Source organism: Nothoprocta perdicaria, unplaced genomic scaffold (genome assembly GCF_003342845.1).
Source record: "Nothoprocta perdicaria isolate Ctin4 unplaced genomic scaffold, notPer1 scaffold_257, whole genome shotgun sequence".
Taxonomy (NCBI): Eukaryota; Metazoa; Chordata; class Aves; order Tinamiformes; family Tinamidae; genus Nothoprocta; species Nothoprocta perdicaria.
This window is the reverse complement of record NW_020455485.1, coordinates 307,349-324,088: the sequence shown is the minus strand read 5'-3', so window position 1 is coordinate 324,088 and position 16,740 is coordinate 307,349. Positions and strand designations below refer to the sequence as shown.

At 50.0% G+C, this 16,740-nt stretch overlaps 1 protein-coding gene and 1 long non-coding RNA gene across 2 annotated transcripts in view; one reads left to right on the top strand and one right to left on the bottom strand.

Annotated features, from left to right (window-relative positions):
- The window catches only part of TSC22D1 (TSC22 domain family member 1), a 75,363-nt gene extending 71,187 nt beyond the window's left edge, over positions 1–4,176 (bottom strand). Inside the window, exon 1 of the mRNA XM_026040435.1 lies at positions 1,391–4,176. Within this exon, the coding sequence (XP_025896220.1) occupies positions 1,391–4,176 (2,786 nt within the window). The remainder of the gene's footprint in view (positions 1–1,390) is intronic.
- An 8,217-nt stretch (positions 4,177–12,393) lies between these two features.
- Positions 12,394–13,485, top strand: LOC112948212. Its single transcript, XR_003249563.1, has 2 exons — positions 12,394–12,804; positions 13,109–13,485. It is a non-coding gene; the product is annotated as an uncharacterized LOC112948212 (long non-coding RNA).
- Positions 13,486–16,740: the final 3,255 nt, after the last annotated feature.

The window sequence follows — 16,740 nt, the reverse complement described above, 5'->3', positions numbered from 1 at the left end:
CATTATAGCTCCCTGGCATCTCCGGGAGAAGTGATGAAAGCCACTAAGGCAGTCAACGCCTCAGGATCAACATAATCAAAGACTGCTGATAGAGCTGGCATTTTCAATATTAAGAACCCAACCTCTCCCACGAACTTTGCCCACTGTTTTTTTTTTTCTCCTGTTTAAACTCATGTCACTAAGAACATCATTTAAGCACGTCCCTTCCCATTGCTATGGCATTCCTTCCCACCTTGAAAAGCATTCAGTGCTTTATTTCGTTGCCTTCCCTCAAACCAAGCTTTTCTGTTACGCTGTTCTTGTCTATCCTCCCCTCACTTTCAAGGTAAACTGTATTAAATTATCCGCTTCTCCCATTAACACTTTTTTTGGGGGGGGAGCAGTAAGTTACTTGGCAGAAGAACCACAACCTTCCTCTTCATCTGTCACATCACAACAGGTCCTCAACAGAATAAGGCAGATTCACGGATTTAATTAATATTAAAAAAAAAAAAAAATAAAGAAGGGAAGAAAGGAAGTGCACTGTGAAGAGCACGTTACCCTGGACCCGTGGGAGCCTTTGGCAATGGCCACAGCTCCTCGGCGGGCACGGCCAAAGGCACCAGACAGAGCCCCCAAGCGCACGCGCAAGCGCCACTGAGAGCGGCCAGTTCCCATTTATTTGAGACCTCGGAGGTGGGAGAGCTGGTGCCCTGCCCGTCACTCCAGTTGCACCCACGGGCCCCTCGGACACGAAGCTCCCTGCCCCTCCGCGGCTCTCGCGACGCACGGACAGCACGAGCAAAACCACCAAGAGCAAAAGCACCCCGAGCTCAATGCACAGAGCCGCAAAAGCGCCGCTGAGCCTCCCTTTTCCCACCACACTCCTTTGCCTAAAGCATCTCCTGGCTGTAAGAGAGAAGGCTTCCCCATATATACATACATATATATATGTACACACCACAAGCTCACAACTGGTTCAACTTGAGTAAGGGCGAGACTTAGAGGGAAGCTTCAAGACAGGATGAAGTCTAGGCTTGTATTAAAAAAAATCCCTACTTGAGAATAAATATTATTCCAGCATGATAAATGATGTAGCTCCAATCACCACCAGCATACCCACATTCCACAGTGTTCTTTTGTCTCCCTCTACCCAACGGTAATACACACATTGTCATGGGTTGTTAAACACAGTTTACCCACGCAGCAGTTCCAGAGGGTAATCAATACAGCCCACCCTTCCTCACACGACAAACAAGCACCTTCAAGTACCTCTGTGCACTGCGACGGGAGGAACAAAATTTCTAATAAGGCAAAACCACCGCGGCGCTTCGTCTCACAGCACGGCCAGAGCTGCACGTTGGTGCATCTCCAACGGGATATCTTGGAAAGAAGTTACAGGCGACCTTACCTCTCATCCTCGCCGTCGACAAGGTGCGTTGTCAACGGCAGTACCTTCAGGGGAAACAGGGAAGCGGAGGAGGGCACGTTGCTCCCGCTGCCCTCCGACACGGCCGCTGCTCCCACACCGCTGTCGCCGCCAGCTGCTTGAGGTAACCCAACCAAGGAAGGCTCCGCAGGACGTCGGCCATCTTCCATCTGGCTCCCAATGGACTGGGCTCCCGGCGGCGCTGGGAACTGGGCCGAGGCGAGCGGGAGCTGCTGCGGCATGCTGGGCGCCACCGGCACCCCGATGCCCGTGGAGAGCAAGGCAGGCTGGCTGACGCCTTGAGCCAGGCCGCCGTTCTGCACGGCCGGCGCCTGCGCCATGCTCTGCGCCGGGCCCAGGCCTATGGAAGCAGAGGGAATGCCGGGAGGCACGGCAGGGCTCGCCTGGCTCGGTGCAGCAACGGCGCCAGCGGAGGGTATGGGGCTAACGGCGGGCAGCTGCTGGCCGGGCATTCCTTGGACTACGGACTCCACTGCTTGGGCCTGCGGCTGAACGGGCAGCAAAGTGTTCTGTTGAGCAATGACCATTTGCTGGGGCAGGCCCGAGGTGCCAGCCTGCAATCCCTGCTGCATGATTCCTGCCTGCACAGGCTGCACCACTTGGGAAGGCGGAGGAGCAGCCGCCGGCGGCGGCGGCATCACGGGCGCTGCCATCTGGCCGGCGGCGGCAGGCGGCTGCACCACGGCGGCCACGCTGCCTTGCTGCCCCACGGCGAGCAGGGGGGCACCGGCGGGCACCGCGTGCGCCACGGCGGGCACCGGGGCAGCAGCACCGTGCGCCGGTCCCGAGGGCTGCATGGCGGGCGCCTGCGCCAGGGGCACCGGGGCGCCCGCCGCCACCACGGGCGCCTGCAGGAGCTGCGGGTGCTGCATGTAGTCGGGCAAGGCCCCCGGCACGGAGTTCTGGGTGGCCGCCTTCACGTGGCCCGCGGGCATCTGCGCGGGAACCGCTTGCTGCGGCGGCGGCTGTTGCTGCTGCTGTTGTCCGTACTGCAACGGCGGCGGCTGTACAACCGGCAGGGCCTGCGCCGGCTGCGAGTACGGGAGCTGCTGCTGCTGCGCCATGCTCGCCATGGCGGGCTGCTGGTGGCCCAGGGACGGGGAAACTCCCAGGATGTTCACCGGGGCTGGCTGAACCCCAGCCACGGTGGTTAGACTGGCCTGGGCAGGAGGCTGGACCCCTGGCTTCTGCTGCGGGTAGCTGACTTCTTGCGAATGCAGCGGCACTTGTGCAAGCTGCGGTTGGGAAACGCTCTGCGGCAAGCTGGATGCTGGAATCGCCGGAGGAGCCGCGCCGCCAAACTCCATCTGCTGCGGACCCACACCTTGGAACGCTTGCTGCGGCACCACGGTAGGTGCTCCCATTTCTCCGCTTCCCACACTTTCTGTATAGTGACTCAGTGTGCTTACATTGCTGCTAACTGAACTCCCACTGGTGCTCTCCCTTTCAGAAGTCACTTCAAGCGGGTTTTGTTTTATCGTCTCTACTGCTTTGTTTACTGCTACTCCTTCTGTAACTGCAACAGTGTTTTCTTTATCATAGAACTCAGTGCATGTCCATCTACCTTTCTTGAAAGGTTCAGAACTAGAGTCTAGTTTCACAACTCTAAACCTGGACGTGCCAGCTGCGGGCTGCTGCTGGCTCGCTCCCACCGCCATTCCTGCAGCTGGATTAGTAACATTGTTAATGACATTAGAGGAAGCACTCGTACCATTGCCAACACCACTCAAGATATTCACATTAACATTGCCGCTAGTTCCAGACAAAGCATTTACATTACCAGTACTCGGGATGTTACTTAGATTTATAGTACCAAGCATGCTGCTCGCCACACTAGAACTACCAGCACTCATATTATTTAAGGTACTAGTTCCAGCAGCAGGACTTACACCTAAATTGCCAGGAGTACTTGTAGTGCGGATATTAGACATGACAGATGCAGGGGACCCAGTGGATGATGCAGCAGAAACCGGTGCCGTTGATATAACATTGTCAGAGCTTCCAGTTGTGGAGAGTTTCCTAAATGAGGGGCTGGGGGGAGGTCCTCCGGAAACGGGGGCACTGCCCACCCCGGGATGCGATGGATGATGGTGTCCGTGATGGTGGTGGTGAAGATGGTGGTGGTGGTGGACGTGATGGGGGTGAACGTTCCCGTTGATCACCACGCTCTGCTGCGGGTGATGTGGCAGAGGAGGGTGCTGCTGGGGAAGGTGAGGCTGGTTCGGAGAAACAGCCCCGGGAGTCTCTGCCTCTTGGAAGTTATTTAAAGTCTCTTCAGAGGAGCTGCGCTCCGGCTCTCCCAAGTCAGTGGCCCTGGACAACGAAACGTCCAGTATTTCTGAGGAGGACAGGTCTTCGGTGTGGGACTCGTCCAGGTCATCGTAGCTCTCGGTGTCCTCGGCGATGCTGTTGTTGGAGCTCATGCTGGCCGATATCTGCGCGGGGGTCACGCTGGTGATCTGGAAGCCACTTTTCTTCTTCATCTGCGCGCCGGCCTGCGCCAGCGGCTGCGGCGGCTGCGGGAGCAGGTTCAGGCTCTGTGGCGGCGGGGGGGGCGCCGCCGCGGCGGCCGCGGGCGGCGGCGGCTGCGCCAGCAGGGCCGGCGGGTACTCCTCGGCGGCCGCGGCCGTACCTGGCGCGCCGGGAGCGCCGCCGCCGCCGCCGCTGCTGCTGCCCCTCCGAGGGAACATCGCCGGGTGCGCCATCTTCGCGGCGCTGGCGTCTGCGGCTGACTCAGGCTGGTGCATTGTGGCGGGCGCGTCCGGAGCGCGGCACGGGCGCGGGAACGGCAGCGGGAGCGGCAGCGGGCGGACACACGCACAGAGACACACACAGAGCGCTCCGTTAGCCGGGGCAGCGCGGCCGGGCGGCCCCCGCGCCCGCCCCGCCGCTCACCCCATCCCCGCACGCTCCCCTTTTATTTAAAAACAACCAAAACGAGAGGCGAGCGGGGGGTTTTCACCCGCCCCCCGCGGAGGAAACGCGCGGCTCGGCGGCAGCGCCGCGGCCCGAGCCCCTTCCTCCCCGCCCGCGCCGCGCGGCCCCCGGCCCCGCTCCCCCCCGGCCCCGCGGGACGGCGCAGATACGTACGGGAGCGGCGCGGGGCAGCGCGGCGGCGGGCTGGGCCGGGCGGGCGCATCGCCCTCACTGGCAGCCATGGAGCTGAATCATTTTGGGCACCCGCGGCACGGCGTGAGGAGCGGCGCGGCGGGCCCCGCCGCCGAGCCCGGCCCAGGCGGAGGCGGCGGGGACGCGGCGCTGCCGACGAGGCTCCGCTCCGCTCCGCACGCTCTCCCCTCCGCCGCCGCCTCCCCCTTTATAACAGGCGGCACCGGCTCTCCCTCGGCGGCGGCTCCGCGCCGGGGCCGAGCCCTCCGCCGCGCCTGCCCCTTCCTTTCTTCCCTCCCTCCTTCCTTCCTCCCTTCCTTCCTCCCTGCCCCCGGGGCTGTGCCCGGCCCCGCTGCCACGGCGGCTCGCGGTGTCTCCCCGCCCGGCCCCGTCTCCTCACACGGCGCGGCGGGCAGGGAGGGAGGGGAGGGCGGCGGAGCGGAGCGGAGCGGAGCGCGGCGCGCGGGAGGGGAGGGGAGCGCCGCGCCGCGGAGGGGAGGGGAGGGCGCTGCGCGCGCCCGCGGGGGGAGGGGAGGCGCTCGCCACAGGGGAGGGAGGAGAGCAGGGAGGGAGGGAGGGAGGCCGGGCGAGAGACAACGTAAGATGGCGGCGGCCGCGCATGCGCGCCCGCCGCCCGGCACGCATAAAGCCCGTCTGGACGCGGCCGGCGGAAATCGGCTCGGCTCGGGCGGCGGCGGAAATTGCCGAGCGGCGCCGAGCCGCGGGGAGGGGGCGGCGGCGGCGGCGGAGGATCATCCCCCCTCCGTGGCGTGGGGAGGGGAAGGGGGGATGGCGGCCCTACCCGGCGGGGCCGCAGCGTGACTCTGCCTCACATGACCCGCCGCCGCCTCCCTTCCCCCTGCAGATTTATTCAAGTTATTCATCGCCTCCTCCCTCGGTCCAGAATATTCCCGCCCCCTCCCCCCCGCCATCCTCCTCCTCTTCCCCCACGGAAGGGGGAAGCCGGCGGCGCCCGCCCGCGGGCTGCGCCTCCCTTTGTGTCGCCGTGCGGCTCCCGCCCCCCGCCCGCAAATGGCCGCCCGAGGGGGGCACCGCCATGGCGGCAGGCGCCGGAGCCCCGCGCAACAAGCGCGACCGCCGAGCGGGGCGGCCGCGGCTTCGTGCGCAGCCCGGGGGCTCCCGTGGGCGCTGAGGCGGCTGGGATGGGGGCTGGAGCGAAAGTGCCTTGAAGCCCCTTTGGGAAACGCTGGAGTTGCTAAAGGAGGGGAGGTCATGTTCCCTGGTGCCCCCTCACCACATCGGCATCCCATGAGGAAAGAAGGAGCTCCTGGTCCTGCCTGGAGTCCGGTGGCAGAGCTCCACACGGCCCGGAGCTGCTGTCCGGCCACCTCGGTGCCCACTCGCTGCCTGGTCCAAAACGTAGACTCCCCCGATGACTCCTTGGCCACCATCTCACCTCTGAGGGCACCAGGTCTTTCCGTGGGTGCCGGAAGATGTTCCTAAGCATCTGCCTGTCTCATTTATCTCCCACAGAGATGTCCGAGGCTGGCGAATGCCAAGCAGGGAGGCATCTCGTTGCCACATAAGTCCAACTGAAATTCCTGCTATTGCCATTGATCCACCCCCTTGCCTGCAGAACCCCATCAAGGAGCTTTTATAGAGCCCACCAAATGCTGTGTCCTATTCCCCCACCAAAACAGAGAAAGGTTTCCACCCTCTCCCCATTTTCTCGATTTCTAGTAGGTAGGATGTTCACCTCCATCAGGAGAACAGAGCTTCGTGTTTCCCATCTTCAAGGAGCACATCCAGCACTTGACTTCCACAAGCTGGAGAAGAGATGTCTCAATCACTCCTTTGAAATTATGCCAGTTTGCATCGAATAATTAAATGTTCACAGGACTTGAGAGCAGCCAGCTCAATACCCTGGTATTTCTATAAGCTGGTTATGAAACCTGCTGGTTAGGGCAGTCAACAGGACAAGGGGAGAAGGTCCCGAGCTTGGCGTTTACTGCAGTGAATACTTAAGTATGTCATGAGGAGTGGTAGAGCTCCAAGGGGAGACATTGTGAGAATCCAACCTATTATATCATATAGCTGAGTCATTAGAGAGTTCTTCTGGGAGATGTAAATTCTAGTTCCTCCAGGCAGAAAGGAGATTTGAGGCTCCTGTATTCAGTGTGTGGGGTTTAATTATTGAGACTCTGGAAAAGCTGTTTTACTAGCTCCATTTTGTGAAAAGGGAGAAGATTCAAGGTCACATGCAGATGGGGCTTTTCCTGCTTGATCCTGGTACAGAAGATCCGAATTTCACCCCTTCATCTTGCCTTTTCCTGCTAGCTAGCTCATCTAGCTCGCCGTTCAGTGTGAAGTCACATGTGGCTTTGAAAAATCCCACCTTTTGCAGCCTAATTCCTTTTATATCTGGAATGCAGGCATTCAGCTTAGATCTCTAGGTAGATTTGCAATCTTGGTCCTTTCACGACTCTAGCACACTGTCTATATGCAGTCTAGGGTATATATGTCTATGTACACTAGGAAACAGCACATAGTTAATCGGGATTCTCCCTTGTAAGAGAATATATTTTTTCTCCCTCTTTTTTTTTTTTTTTTTTTTAAACTGGTAATCAACCAGATCTTACAACTAACATCCTGGGGTGCCTGTTGGGTCGGTGCAAGACACAACTGCATGAATTCCCTACCAGCAGAACCCGTCCGGAGCTCCCTGTGGGAAGGAGGGTGTCTCCCCATAACCCCCACGGATTTCGGCGGAGCATCACATCGTGTTCTGTCTGCACGAAGCACGTTGCGACACTGAGGCCTTATACGTGTGCTTAATGAGATACTCATATGCTGAAAGTTAAACGTGTGTAAACATTTTTGGGATGAGAGCCCAAGGTTGCAAGCCAGCTGCCATTATGAATTCCTATCCTGACTGCTTATAACTTTCCCAGAACAGTTTCCTTGAGGAATTAGGTCTTCTATGATTAGTCCCAGCTCAGAGATGATTTTTCTGAATGCTTGAACAAAGTCCAACTACTTTTAAAACACATTGTGGATGAATACGATTAAATCTTTTATTTTAACCTTAAAAGTCTGTGCTTAAGTGGCTCAAAAAGGTTTCAACTTAAAAGCTTGTATGCAACTACATCAATAGACTTGAAGAATTAAAATAGTAGTGTTATAACTGGTTAAACATTTACGCCTGCACATGCTTACTGAATAACTTCCATTCATTTTTAAATGTGGGTAGTTACCTGCTCCTCTGTTGGGCTAATAAACTTGCTAGAACAACATGTGAAGCAGATCTTTAAATTGGCTCCACATAGTTCTGCTCCTACATAACAGCAACTGCAGTTAAGCACTCCAAGGACAGTCTAGCCTAGACAAAGCACTTCTGAAGTAGTCCAATTGAAATAGTTGTACATGTTTCTTATAAAGGTTGATGACATGATGTATGTCATTTTTCCTCACCTTTTTTATCAAATATAAACCTACATTTTTTGTGTGTTCTAATATGAGAATGAAAGTGAGATTCTCAAATTTAAGATTTTAATTCCTTTTCCTATCAAAAAAAAAAGAACATTTCGTTAAAACAATTGAAATTCACAACTTACTTGCTATAAGTTGCATTACTTAGTTCTTCAAAGTGGGAAAATGAATTCAGGTAAATAATTCCTTCAAAAAAATAGCTAATATTTCAAAATTCAGCAGCAGCAAAAATGACAGTGCTTGATTATGGGTTGTTGACCTGTGAGATTACTCCATAGTTATTTCAAACAAGCCCATCTGCTTTTTTTTTTTTTTTTTTTTTTTAATGAACTGTGTCAATTAAGTAGCTGGAGCCAAAGGTGCCCCTGTCATCGCATGTTGCATCCAGCACCTTGTTACAGAATCACAGAAGGCTTGGGGTTGGAAGGGATCTCTGGAGATCATCTAGTCCAAGACAGTCTATCCAGATCCAAGAGATCATCCAGTGTAGTGTTTGGAAGACCTTTGGTTTAACCATGCAATCTTACAATTTAGGTTAGTGCAAGAGAACATGACACAGTCCACATATTTTGAGACCTCTCTCCCATATATGTAGTATTTCTCCAGACAGGAAACAACAAGCTCATTGCCACCAGATATTCTGCAAAGATACCAGAAAAAGCAATATTCTAGTTTTCTACTTCTCAGGCACCTTTGCTTTGGGACACAGCCCTGTGCATTCATCCTGGTTTATGCAATAGTTTGTGCTTGTACGGAGTAATTATAAAACCAACAGGAATACTATGGGTTTTTTACTCAAGACAAACTCAGAGTCTTGGCAAATCAACCTGAGGTTGATTTTGTGTGTGTGTTTTAAGCCCTGTGTGACTGCTTCATAAATAATTTTTCAAACTAATGAAAAGTGACATTTTTATGTTACGAAGCTGCCACTGTTACTTCAGACAGAATGCTTTTCTGTGTTTATTAATATTGCTGACTGTAGTTCCTGAGCTGATTTGCAAAGGTGTGGGCAATTATTTTTCTTTTTCCTTAGAGAAGTACTTGTAAAAAAAGTTCTCATCTTTCAGCTCTGAAAAAGCTGTAATTCTGCTTCTATATTTTCCTAGAAAGTTCAAGTCAAGTCTTGATCTTCCTTTCTTGTTTTGTTTTCAGTTGGCTGGTTGGTTGGTTGATTGGGTTTACTGACTGATTCCAAAACGCCTACTGAGACATTTTTCTGTCCTTATTTTAATGCTTATGAGGTGATGTTGAACCTTGTGGAGAGGGAAGTGTTCGCACAAGCTCCTATTAAATAAATGCTCACAGAAATTGACAATCCGAATGTATATGTTTTTTTAAAGTCAGCTTCTTTCAGTTATTCAGATCTCCAGTGACAGTGTCTTCTTAAAGTCTTGCGCTTCTAGGTCATCTGGAAAAGTCATCTTAAAATATTCCTTATTTCTCTATCCCTGCACTTGGGGAATGTGGCCAAACAGAGTACTTTTCATGAAAATTGTATTCAAATACAGATTTTATGAAAGACTTCTAGAAGCTTCATTTTATTGTTAGTTTTTTGTCCCCATAGACTCTAGGCATATAGACTACATGCATGGCACTCAACTACCAGCCCAACGGTTAAAGCAAGTCCTCTCCCATCCCATGACTAATGTATTATCAAGCAAACAAACTCCATAATTTTATCACTGTTATCATCTACCTCTTCTTTACTTCTCCATTTTCACTTACATTTGTAGTCAACCGATGAGATTGCATCTTATACAAGAGCCAAGTTCTGGAAAGTCTTTCTCAGATACTTCAACCTACCACTGTAATGGATGCGCTTCAGCTCTAGCCTGAGATCATTTATTTAATTAGATGTTTGTACAATACAGGTCTTAGATTGTTAACTGTTTGATCTTTTATTAGTTAGCCAAGTGGTATATATATAATTAAACTGAAGATCAAATAAAATAGATGATCAAATCATTGAAAAATGGTCTGAACTCTTAATAGACTCTCCCCTTTTAATCTCTGGAAAACCTATGAGCAAATTGGGAAGTCAACCAGCTTTTTAGATTAGTCTAAGTTTTTATGAATTAGTCATAGACATTTGCACAGGGGGACTTAATAGTGTTGGAAATCTGAGCTGTTTTAGCTTGCTGTTCTCAGTCACGAAGATTGTGTGGCATTGTTTTCTTTTCACTGATCCCAACCCTGATAGAGGGAAGCACTTAGGAAAATGCTTCATTTAAGAATGTGCTTTGCTGCTGTTGACTGCAGAGTGGTAATTTTGTGATGTCTAAAAGATCTGCAATTTATGTATGATTTTCTTGAACGATCATGGGTGACTGTGTCCTTTGTAATGAGGAGGAAATCTAATAATCTCAGGCTAGGAATAAATAAAGGGAATTTGAGGTATTTTTTTTTCCTCCGAACCACCAGGCTTGTTCAATGCAAAATTCTTTAGAAAAGCAAAGTGTGTAACTAGCTGCTATTGAGCACAACCACATATTTTTTGTCATTATATTATCACACAGTAAACGGGCTCCATATAGGCTATCCTAGCTATGCAGGGTACAGAGGAACCCTCCTTGAATTCCTTTAATTGTCTGAATCTTGTGTGTCTTCTTTCGGTCTCCTTTTCCACTGTGTCAACAGTATTTCTGCCCACTTAAAACATATTCTTTGGAAGCAAATATTTGTGCAAATCTAAAAATTTCTATTGGACAGTACTTGAGCAAACTTAAACTTTGCTTTATATATGCCGTGGTCGCAGTATAACTGAACTGAAAGCAAGCACAGACTGGTCAGGAGCACATCAGAAACAAACACAGTTTACGAGTAGTCAGTTGACGTGCTTTCCCATAGTCACAATAATAGGGATTACTTATATTGCATCCCTAATAAAGGACGTGCAAACCATTTGCAGTAATAGCAAAGCTATTTAATTCCTTCACTTATATGAGTTCCTTGGTTTGTTTGCCTAATTTGTAGTTACTCAGGCATCTTCTTTTTGAATTTCTTTAGCACTAGAAAGTGGAATTAATGTCCTTTTGACAGAATACAGTGGAAAGTAGGCTTGAGATTTCCACTTCAAGCACAAGAGAAAAATGCCTGTGTCAATTTTGGTAGAGTAAAAGATGTGTAAAGTCCTGACAGTTCAAACAAGCAGTCATAGGCTTAACTGCAGTCATGTGAATAGTTCCTTTGACTGTCAACTTTTAGTCACTAGACCCCAAAGAGCTTAACATTCAACATGTGTAAATATTTGCGGGCTCAAAAAGATGAGGTATGTGCTAAGGTGCAGTCGTATGTAGCCTCAGGATGATGTTGAACTTTAGTTGGTAACAGCGTTAAGTCCTTTTCACTGAGAAAGTGGTATTATTTAATATACCTCCAGACCAGGACTTCTCCAATATCTTTTTTAAGAAGTGCTAGCACATACATGAGCTTTCAATCGTAGCTTAAAGACCATCCCTGCAATATTTTACCAGTTCAAGATCAAGTCACACGGTCTAATGCCCAGTTTTTCTCACTCATTAAGTTATTTTAGCTGTTGTTAGTAAGGGGCCATGTATGAAGAGGTCATCAAACAAAAAGGTGTGTTTCCATTGATCAGAATCTGCTTTATTTCTGCTCAGTTTTAACACCTTTATTAGCAGTTCAGTGTGGAAGCCCTGATGAACCTTAAAACCCAACAGAACAGCCCTTGCCACATCTCTCCGCAATGTGAATTCTCAGCCTCATTCTCTAAGAGTCAGTTGTCTCCTTTAAACCATCCGTAGGAACCAAGAGACAGACATGGTCATCAGTAAGTGCTAAGTCTAGCTCAGCTACGTCCAGAGCACTTGTTCTCCGACTGACGTCTGTCTTCTGAGCTGCTAGTGAGGGTGAGTGGAGGAGAAGACCTCACCAGGAGGCTTCAACAGCTGCCCACTGGCAGGAGATGACCCTTTTTTTACAGAATCACATGATGGTTGAGGTTGGAAGGGACCTCTAGAGATCATCTAGTCCAACCCCCTGCTCCAGCAGGGACACCCAGAGCACGGGGCACAGGGCGGCATCCAGGCGGGTTTGGGAGATCTCCAGAGAAGGAGACTCCGCAGCCTCCCTGGGCAGCCTGTGCCAGGGCTCTGTCACCCTCACAGGAAAGAAGTTCCTCCTCACATGGAGATGGAACTGCCTGTGTTGCAGCTTGCACCCGTTGCCCCTTGTCCTGTCACTGGCCACCACCGAGAAGAGCTTGGCCCCATCTTCTTTACTTGGTGCAGAGTAAAGGAAGTGCACAGGGTGAAATGAAGTGTGCAGACACTAAGATGAGAGGTGTTGTGGAAAGCAGGCTGGTCCAGGAAATAACGCAGGGGGACTGAATATTTCCAGAAAGAAGCAGAGTTGCTTTGTTCACACATATATTAAATAGGACATTAGATTTGACTTTGGAGTAGAAAACGGATGCAAAATAGCATTTTTTTTTTTGTGTCATATATGAAGATGTTCTGCTGCCAAGCTCTGTTGCGAGTTTATCTAGAAATGGTCATAATTTCTGGACACAGTGTTACCAGAAGTGTACTGGAAAACCAGAAATAGTCCAGGGAAATGCAACCAAAGTGATACTGGAGAAGGCTGCAGGTTCAGTGCATGGACAATGCGTCTTTGTTTTGCATGTGTCTGCAGGTCAAGGCATCAAACCTCAAGAAATCTCTGACCACTGAAAGACGCAAGGAGATATTTCTGATCCATATTCAGCTCCCACCAAATGAAGTACCTGAATTAGGAGTGTGATTGTGCTGAAATTGCTGGGAGCGAAGAGGAACCTTCACCTACAACCTTTACAGAAGGTCAGTCACAGGGAAGCTCAAACTGGGACGGGATAAAATACTTAAAAATTGCCTGCTGAAAATAATCCTGTATTGACCAGGAGAGGGTTCATATCATCTATAAGATTATTCCTGCCATTAATATAAACAACACTCTTATCTGAGAAAGTACAATAAGCTATAATTTAATTTAAGTCTCTACATGATACCGGGATTACAGTGACAGGTGATTATCCGGCACAGGAAGGAATATGGATTCTGTTCCCTGCATACATGTGTATCTAGAGCAATGCACTTGCTGACCGGAGCTCCGTGGTGCTTTCAGGGTCTGCTCATCCACACCGCTGCGTCCTGCTGCTGTCAGGTCCCTGCATCCAGGAGCCCCTTCCCCGTTTTGTCACCTTCACTCACACCAACCGGGGCAGCTCGCAACAGTCGGCGTGAACCTGACGTCCGGACCAGCCCTGGTGGGTGGATGAGGGCAGATCCACAGGCTGAGCCCCGGCCTGGTGACATGGAGCTGCTGCCTTGCGAGGCAGGGCTGCTTCGTGATGGCTCTGAAACCTCCAAGAGAGCAAACCTGCATTCTGCAAACCACCCCCATTGTTCCGCCTATAGCTGGTGTCCTAACATACCTTTAGCCTGTCATATAAATTATTGACCATGTTCCTGAACACACTAAAATAAATCCATCGCTGTGCTGATTCTGTTTTTTTTTTTCCTTCGTCTTCTAACCTACTTTTTACTTGTTTTTTCTTTTTTTTTTCTTTTTAACTCTTTTCTTCCTTTCTGACCATATTATTTTCGTTCTCCATAAAACTTCTCCTTAGCTTAGGCTCTAGCCCATCCATTCCCAGCTGCCACCACCACTCTCAAAATGCTGGTTTCAGCCTTCCAGTTCGACCAGCTTCTTCTCGCATAGGGTCACAGAGAGGTTATGCTGCCTCTCGGCTTCTCTGCTAATCCTCTGAGGCCTAGAAACAGGTTTTTCTAGCAGAATAAATAGCTCTGCTGAGCCATTACACCAGTTACAAAGTGTTAAATAGCTGATTTCAGTGTTTTTTTTTAGACAATGATGGGTGAATACTGCGTTTGGTTTCTTTTTTTAGCCTGCTTTCCTAAGGAAACAAAGCTTACACAACCGCGCTGCCTGGCTGTCCATCTGCTTGTCTGTCAGTCCCTTTAATAACTTTAAACCTGGTGGCTGGTTTCAGGCTGGAATAGAGATCTCAAAGATAGGAAGGTCATAAAGTTCATGCAGTTTCATAGCTGGGTAGAGGACAAAGTCCTGACACGCTGCTGTCCCTGAGGAATGGGCATCCGCTCGGCCATGTGGGACCCGTCCTACCCCAGGAGCAAAGAAGCTGAAGACGGAGGGTGCCCTGGTGAGGGGAAGGCAGCCAACAAGGTGGGATGGAGCCTGTTACGTAGCAAGGGATGTGGGGCATGAACCTGTAGGAAACCAAGCTCCGTTCAAGCTGCTTTGCTCAGAACAAGTAGTGTCTTTGTGGCAAAAATAAAGGAAAGCAAAACCAGTTTCCTTCAAAAGTATCTTTCTCTCTCTTCTTGGAAAGAGTATGCATGTAATACACTCACAGTGTGCACGTGGATTCATTTTTCTTTTTTTTTTTCGGTAAGTGGTGCCTTAATCTTGGATTTGGGTCACTAGGTGCCTCTGAAATACAAACACTGGATGTTAATAATACTGCAGCAGGAGTGTTAGACTCCATCCCTAAGTACCCAGGAGATAGACTCTCCTGCATGCAATTCACAGAGTTCTCCCAGGCCTTCAAATTCCCACCTCCTCGGGGTCTTCTGCTCAGCACTGATACAGTTTTAAGCTGTTTATTCTTGCGGCAGGCTGGTCTGCAGATATCCCCTACCCAGATAGTCAGTTTGTGCCCTCTGTTTCTGTTTGTGCTGTGGAAGATGAGACTTTACAGCTGCCAACGAGCAGACTTCACACGCCAGCTAAGATTTTAACATCTTCAGGCTTCAGCCCTGGAGGTCGTGGACTGAACTCCCAGTCATGCCCGCAGCAGCAAATATGATAAATCATCTGATTCACATGCTAGGCGATGAAGAGACACGTAATTATAATGTCTGAAATACCAGTCGTGGTGGTAGCTAATACAAACAAACTAGGGAACAAAATATGAACAGCTAAACGAATGCTAAAAAAAAAAAAAAAAACACATGCATCTGGCATCCAGGGCTGGAAGTTGCTATATTATATCTGAAATGGGTTGCTTGTGGGAGTGAATTCTAAATAAGGTGCCATCAGCTAAACAAGCCATGCTGTGAGCAGCAGATTTAATGAGGCCTCTTTCCTGGGGATTTGTGCTTCGTGATTGGGTTCTCCGGTGTCTCATACAGGGTATCAACCTTGATCCAGACTTTCCTGTGGATGGGGCATTCCTAACACCTCCTCCGTGGAGATCCTCTGTCAGTGCCTGTACTTGTGAGTTAAACAGTCCCCGGGTACATTTCTGGCCGCTGTAATTCACTTAACAGTGCTCTCAGATCCTCCAAATGGCTCTTGGCGAAGTACTGGCCGGTGCCCACGGGGAGTTTCCCACGGGATCCTGAGCATAGTCGGAGCGAGCACAGGCCAAGGCCATTTCCAACAGATAGTTCTCACTTGGCAGCTCTGTTTTGGAGGGCTCCGTAACCAATCAGCTCAGGTGTTTTGATGGGGTTTAAGATAGGTGGTACTTTCTCAAGGAGCCTGGTACTTTGGGGCTTTAAATTTCATTAGACCCCTTGAGTTGCTTCAACAGAACTGAGTCTGAAGAGGAAAAAAAGCCAGAGAAAGCTGAACATGTCCCTTTCAACACATTTTACTTTTGATAACACTATGTAGTGAGCAGTCTGCACTGCTGGGGGCATGTGCAGCTGTACCTGGGCTACCCTTGAATCAGCTTGGGTGCTGCTAGCATCATAGTGACCTGAAGCTTTCTTGCTATCATCATAGTGACCTTCAGGTTTCGTCGTTGTTTATCCTGCCCTGAACTGAAGCTAATGGTTTTAACACTTAGCAAAATGCAAGCTGGCTAGTGTAAAATCAGCTCAAGGGTACCATAATGTGTCCAAATAGCCTGCTCCAAAACAGTGCTGCTCAAAAGCCTGCGCTGTTGTTGCTGTCCATTTCCAGTGTATAATACCCTCCTTGTCTTCTGAAGTTGTAAAGAAAACCTTGAAAATAGGAGTTGCCATAAACTCTCACAGCAAATCTTCCTGAGTCTGCAGGCACCTGAACCAGAAGTTTCAACCAGCAGGAAAATAGCTTGTACCTTCTGCAGAGCAAAAGTCTGAATCCTCAAGACAACTTCAGTCAACAATCTTGGCTGATTCATAGCTGGTCTCTTTAGTAGACACGGGGAGTTTGTGCTCGCAGTCCAAACCTGCTTCCTACACATCCCTGACATGCCATCCCTCCTTCCACCCACCTCCCCCGTGTCTGGTCATGCAGTTGGTGATACGTTACCAGTTGGAGGTGATTTATTTATCGTGCACCGAGGGCAGGGAGAACACATGGACGTGCTGATTTTTCGCCTGCCCTCAGAGCAATTTCCAAGCAATCTGTTGTGAAGCAAGGAAAGATCCCTCATGAGTTCTGTGAGGACTGAAGATTCCTCGTGATTGGGATTGTAATTATAAATGTTATTAAAAAAAAAAAAACTATCAGGAAACAAGATCAAAGTGACAGACTTAAATGTAGGACAGGACAGCTAGCAAGGGTACAAGACAATATGGGCTGTCAAGACTGTATTCCGGGCTGTCAAGATTAAAGACAACTATTGCAATGCAAGGGCAGGCTAAAATCAGGGCCTTGCAACTACAGAAGAACCGAGAATAACCTAAACATTATAGTAGTCTGACTGCTCGAAATATCTCATTGACTGAGTGTTAATGCATCTGTGGGATTTTCAGGAGTATGCTTTGAGGGCAGCAGAA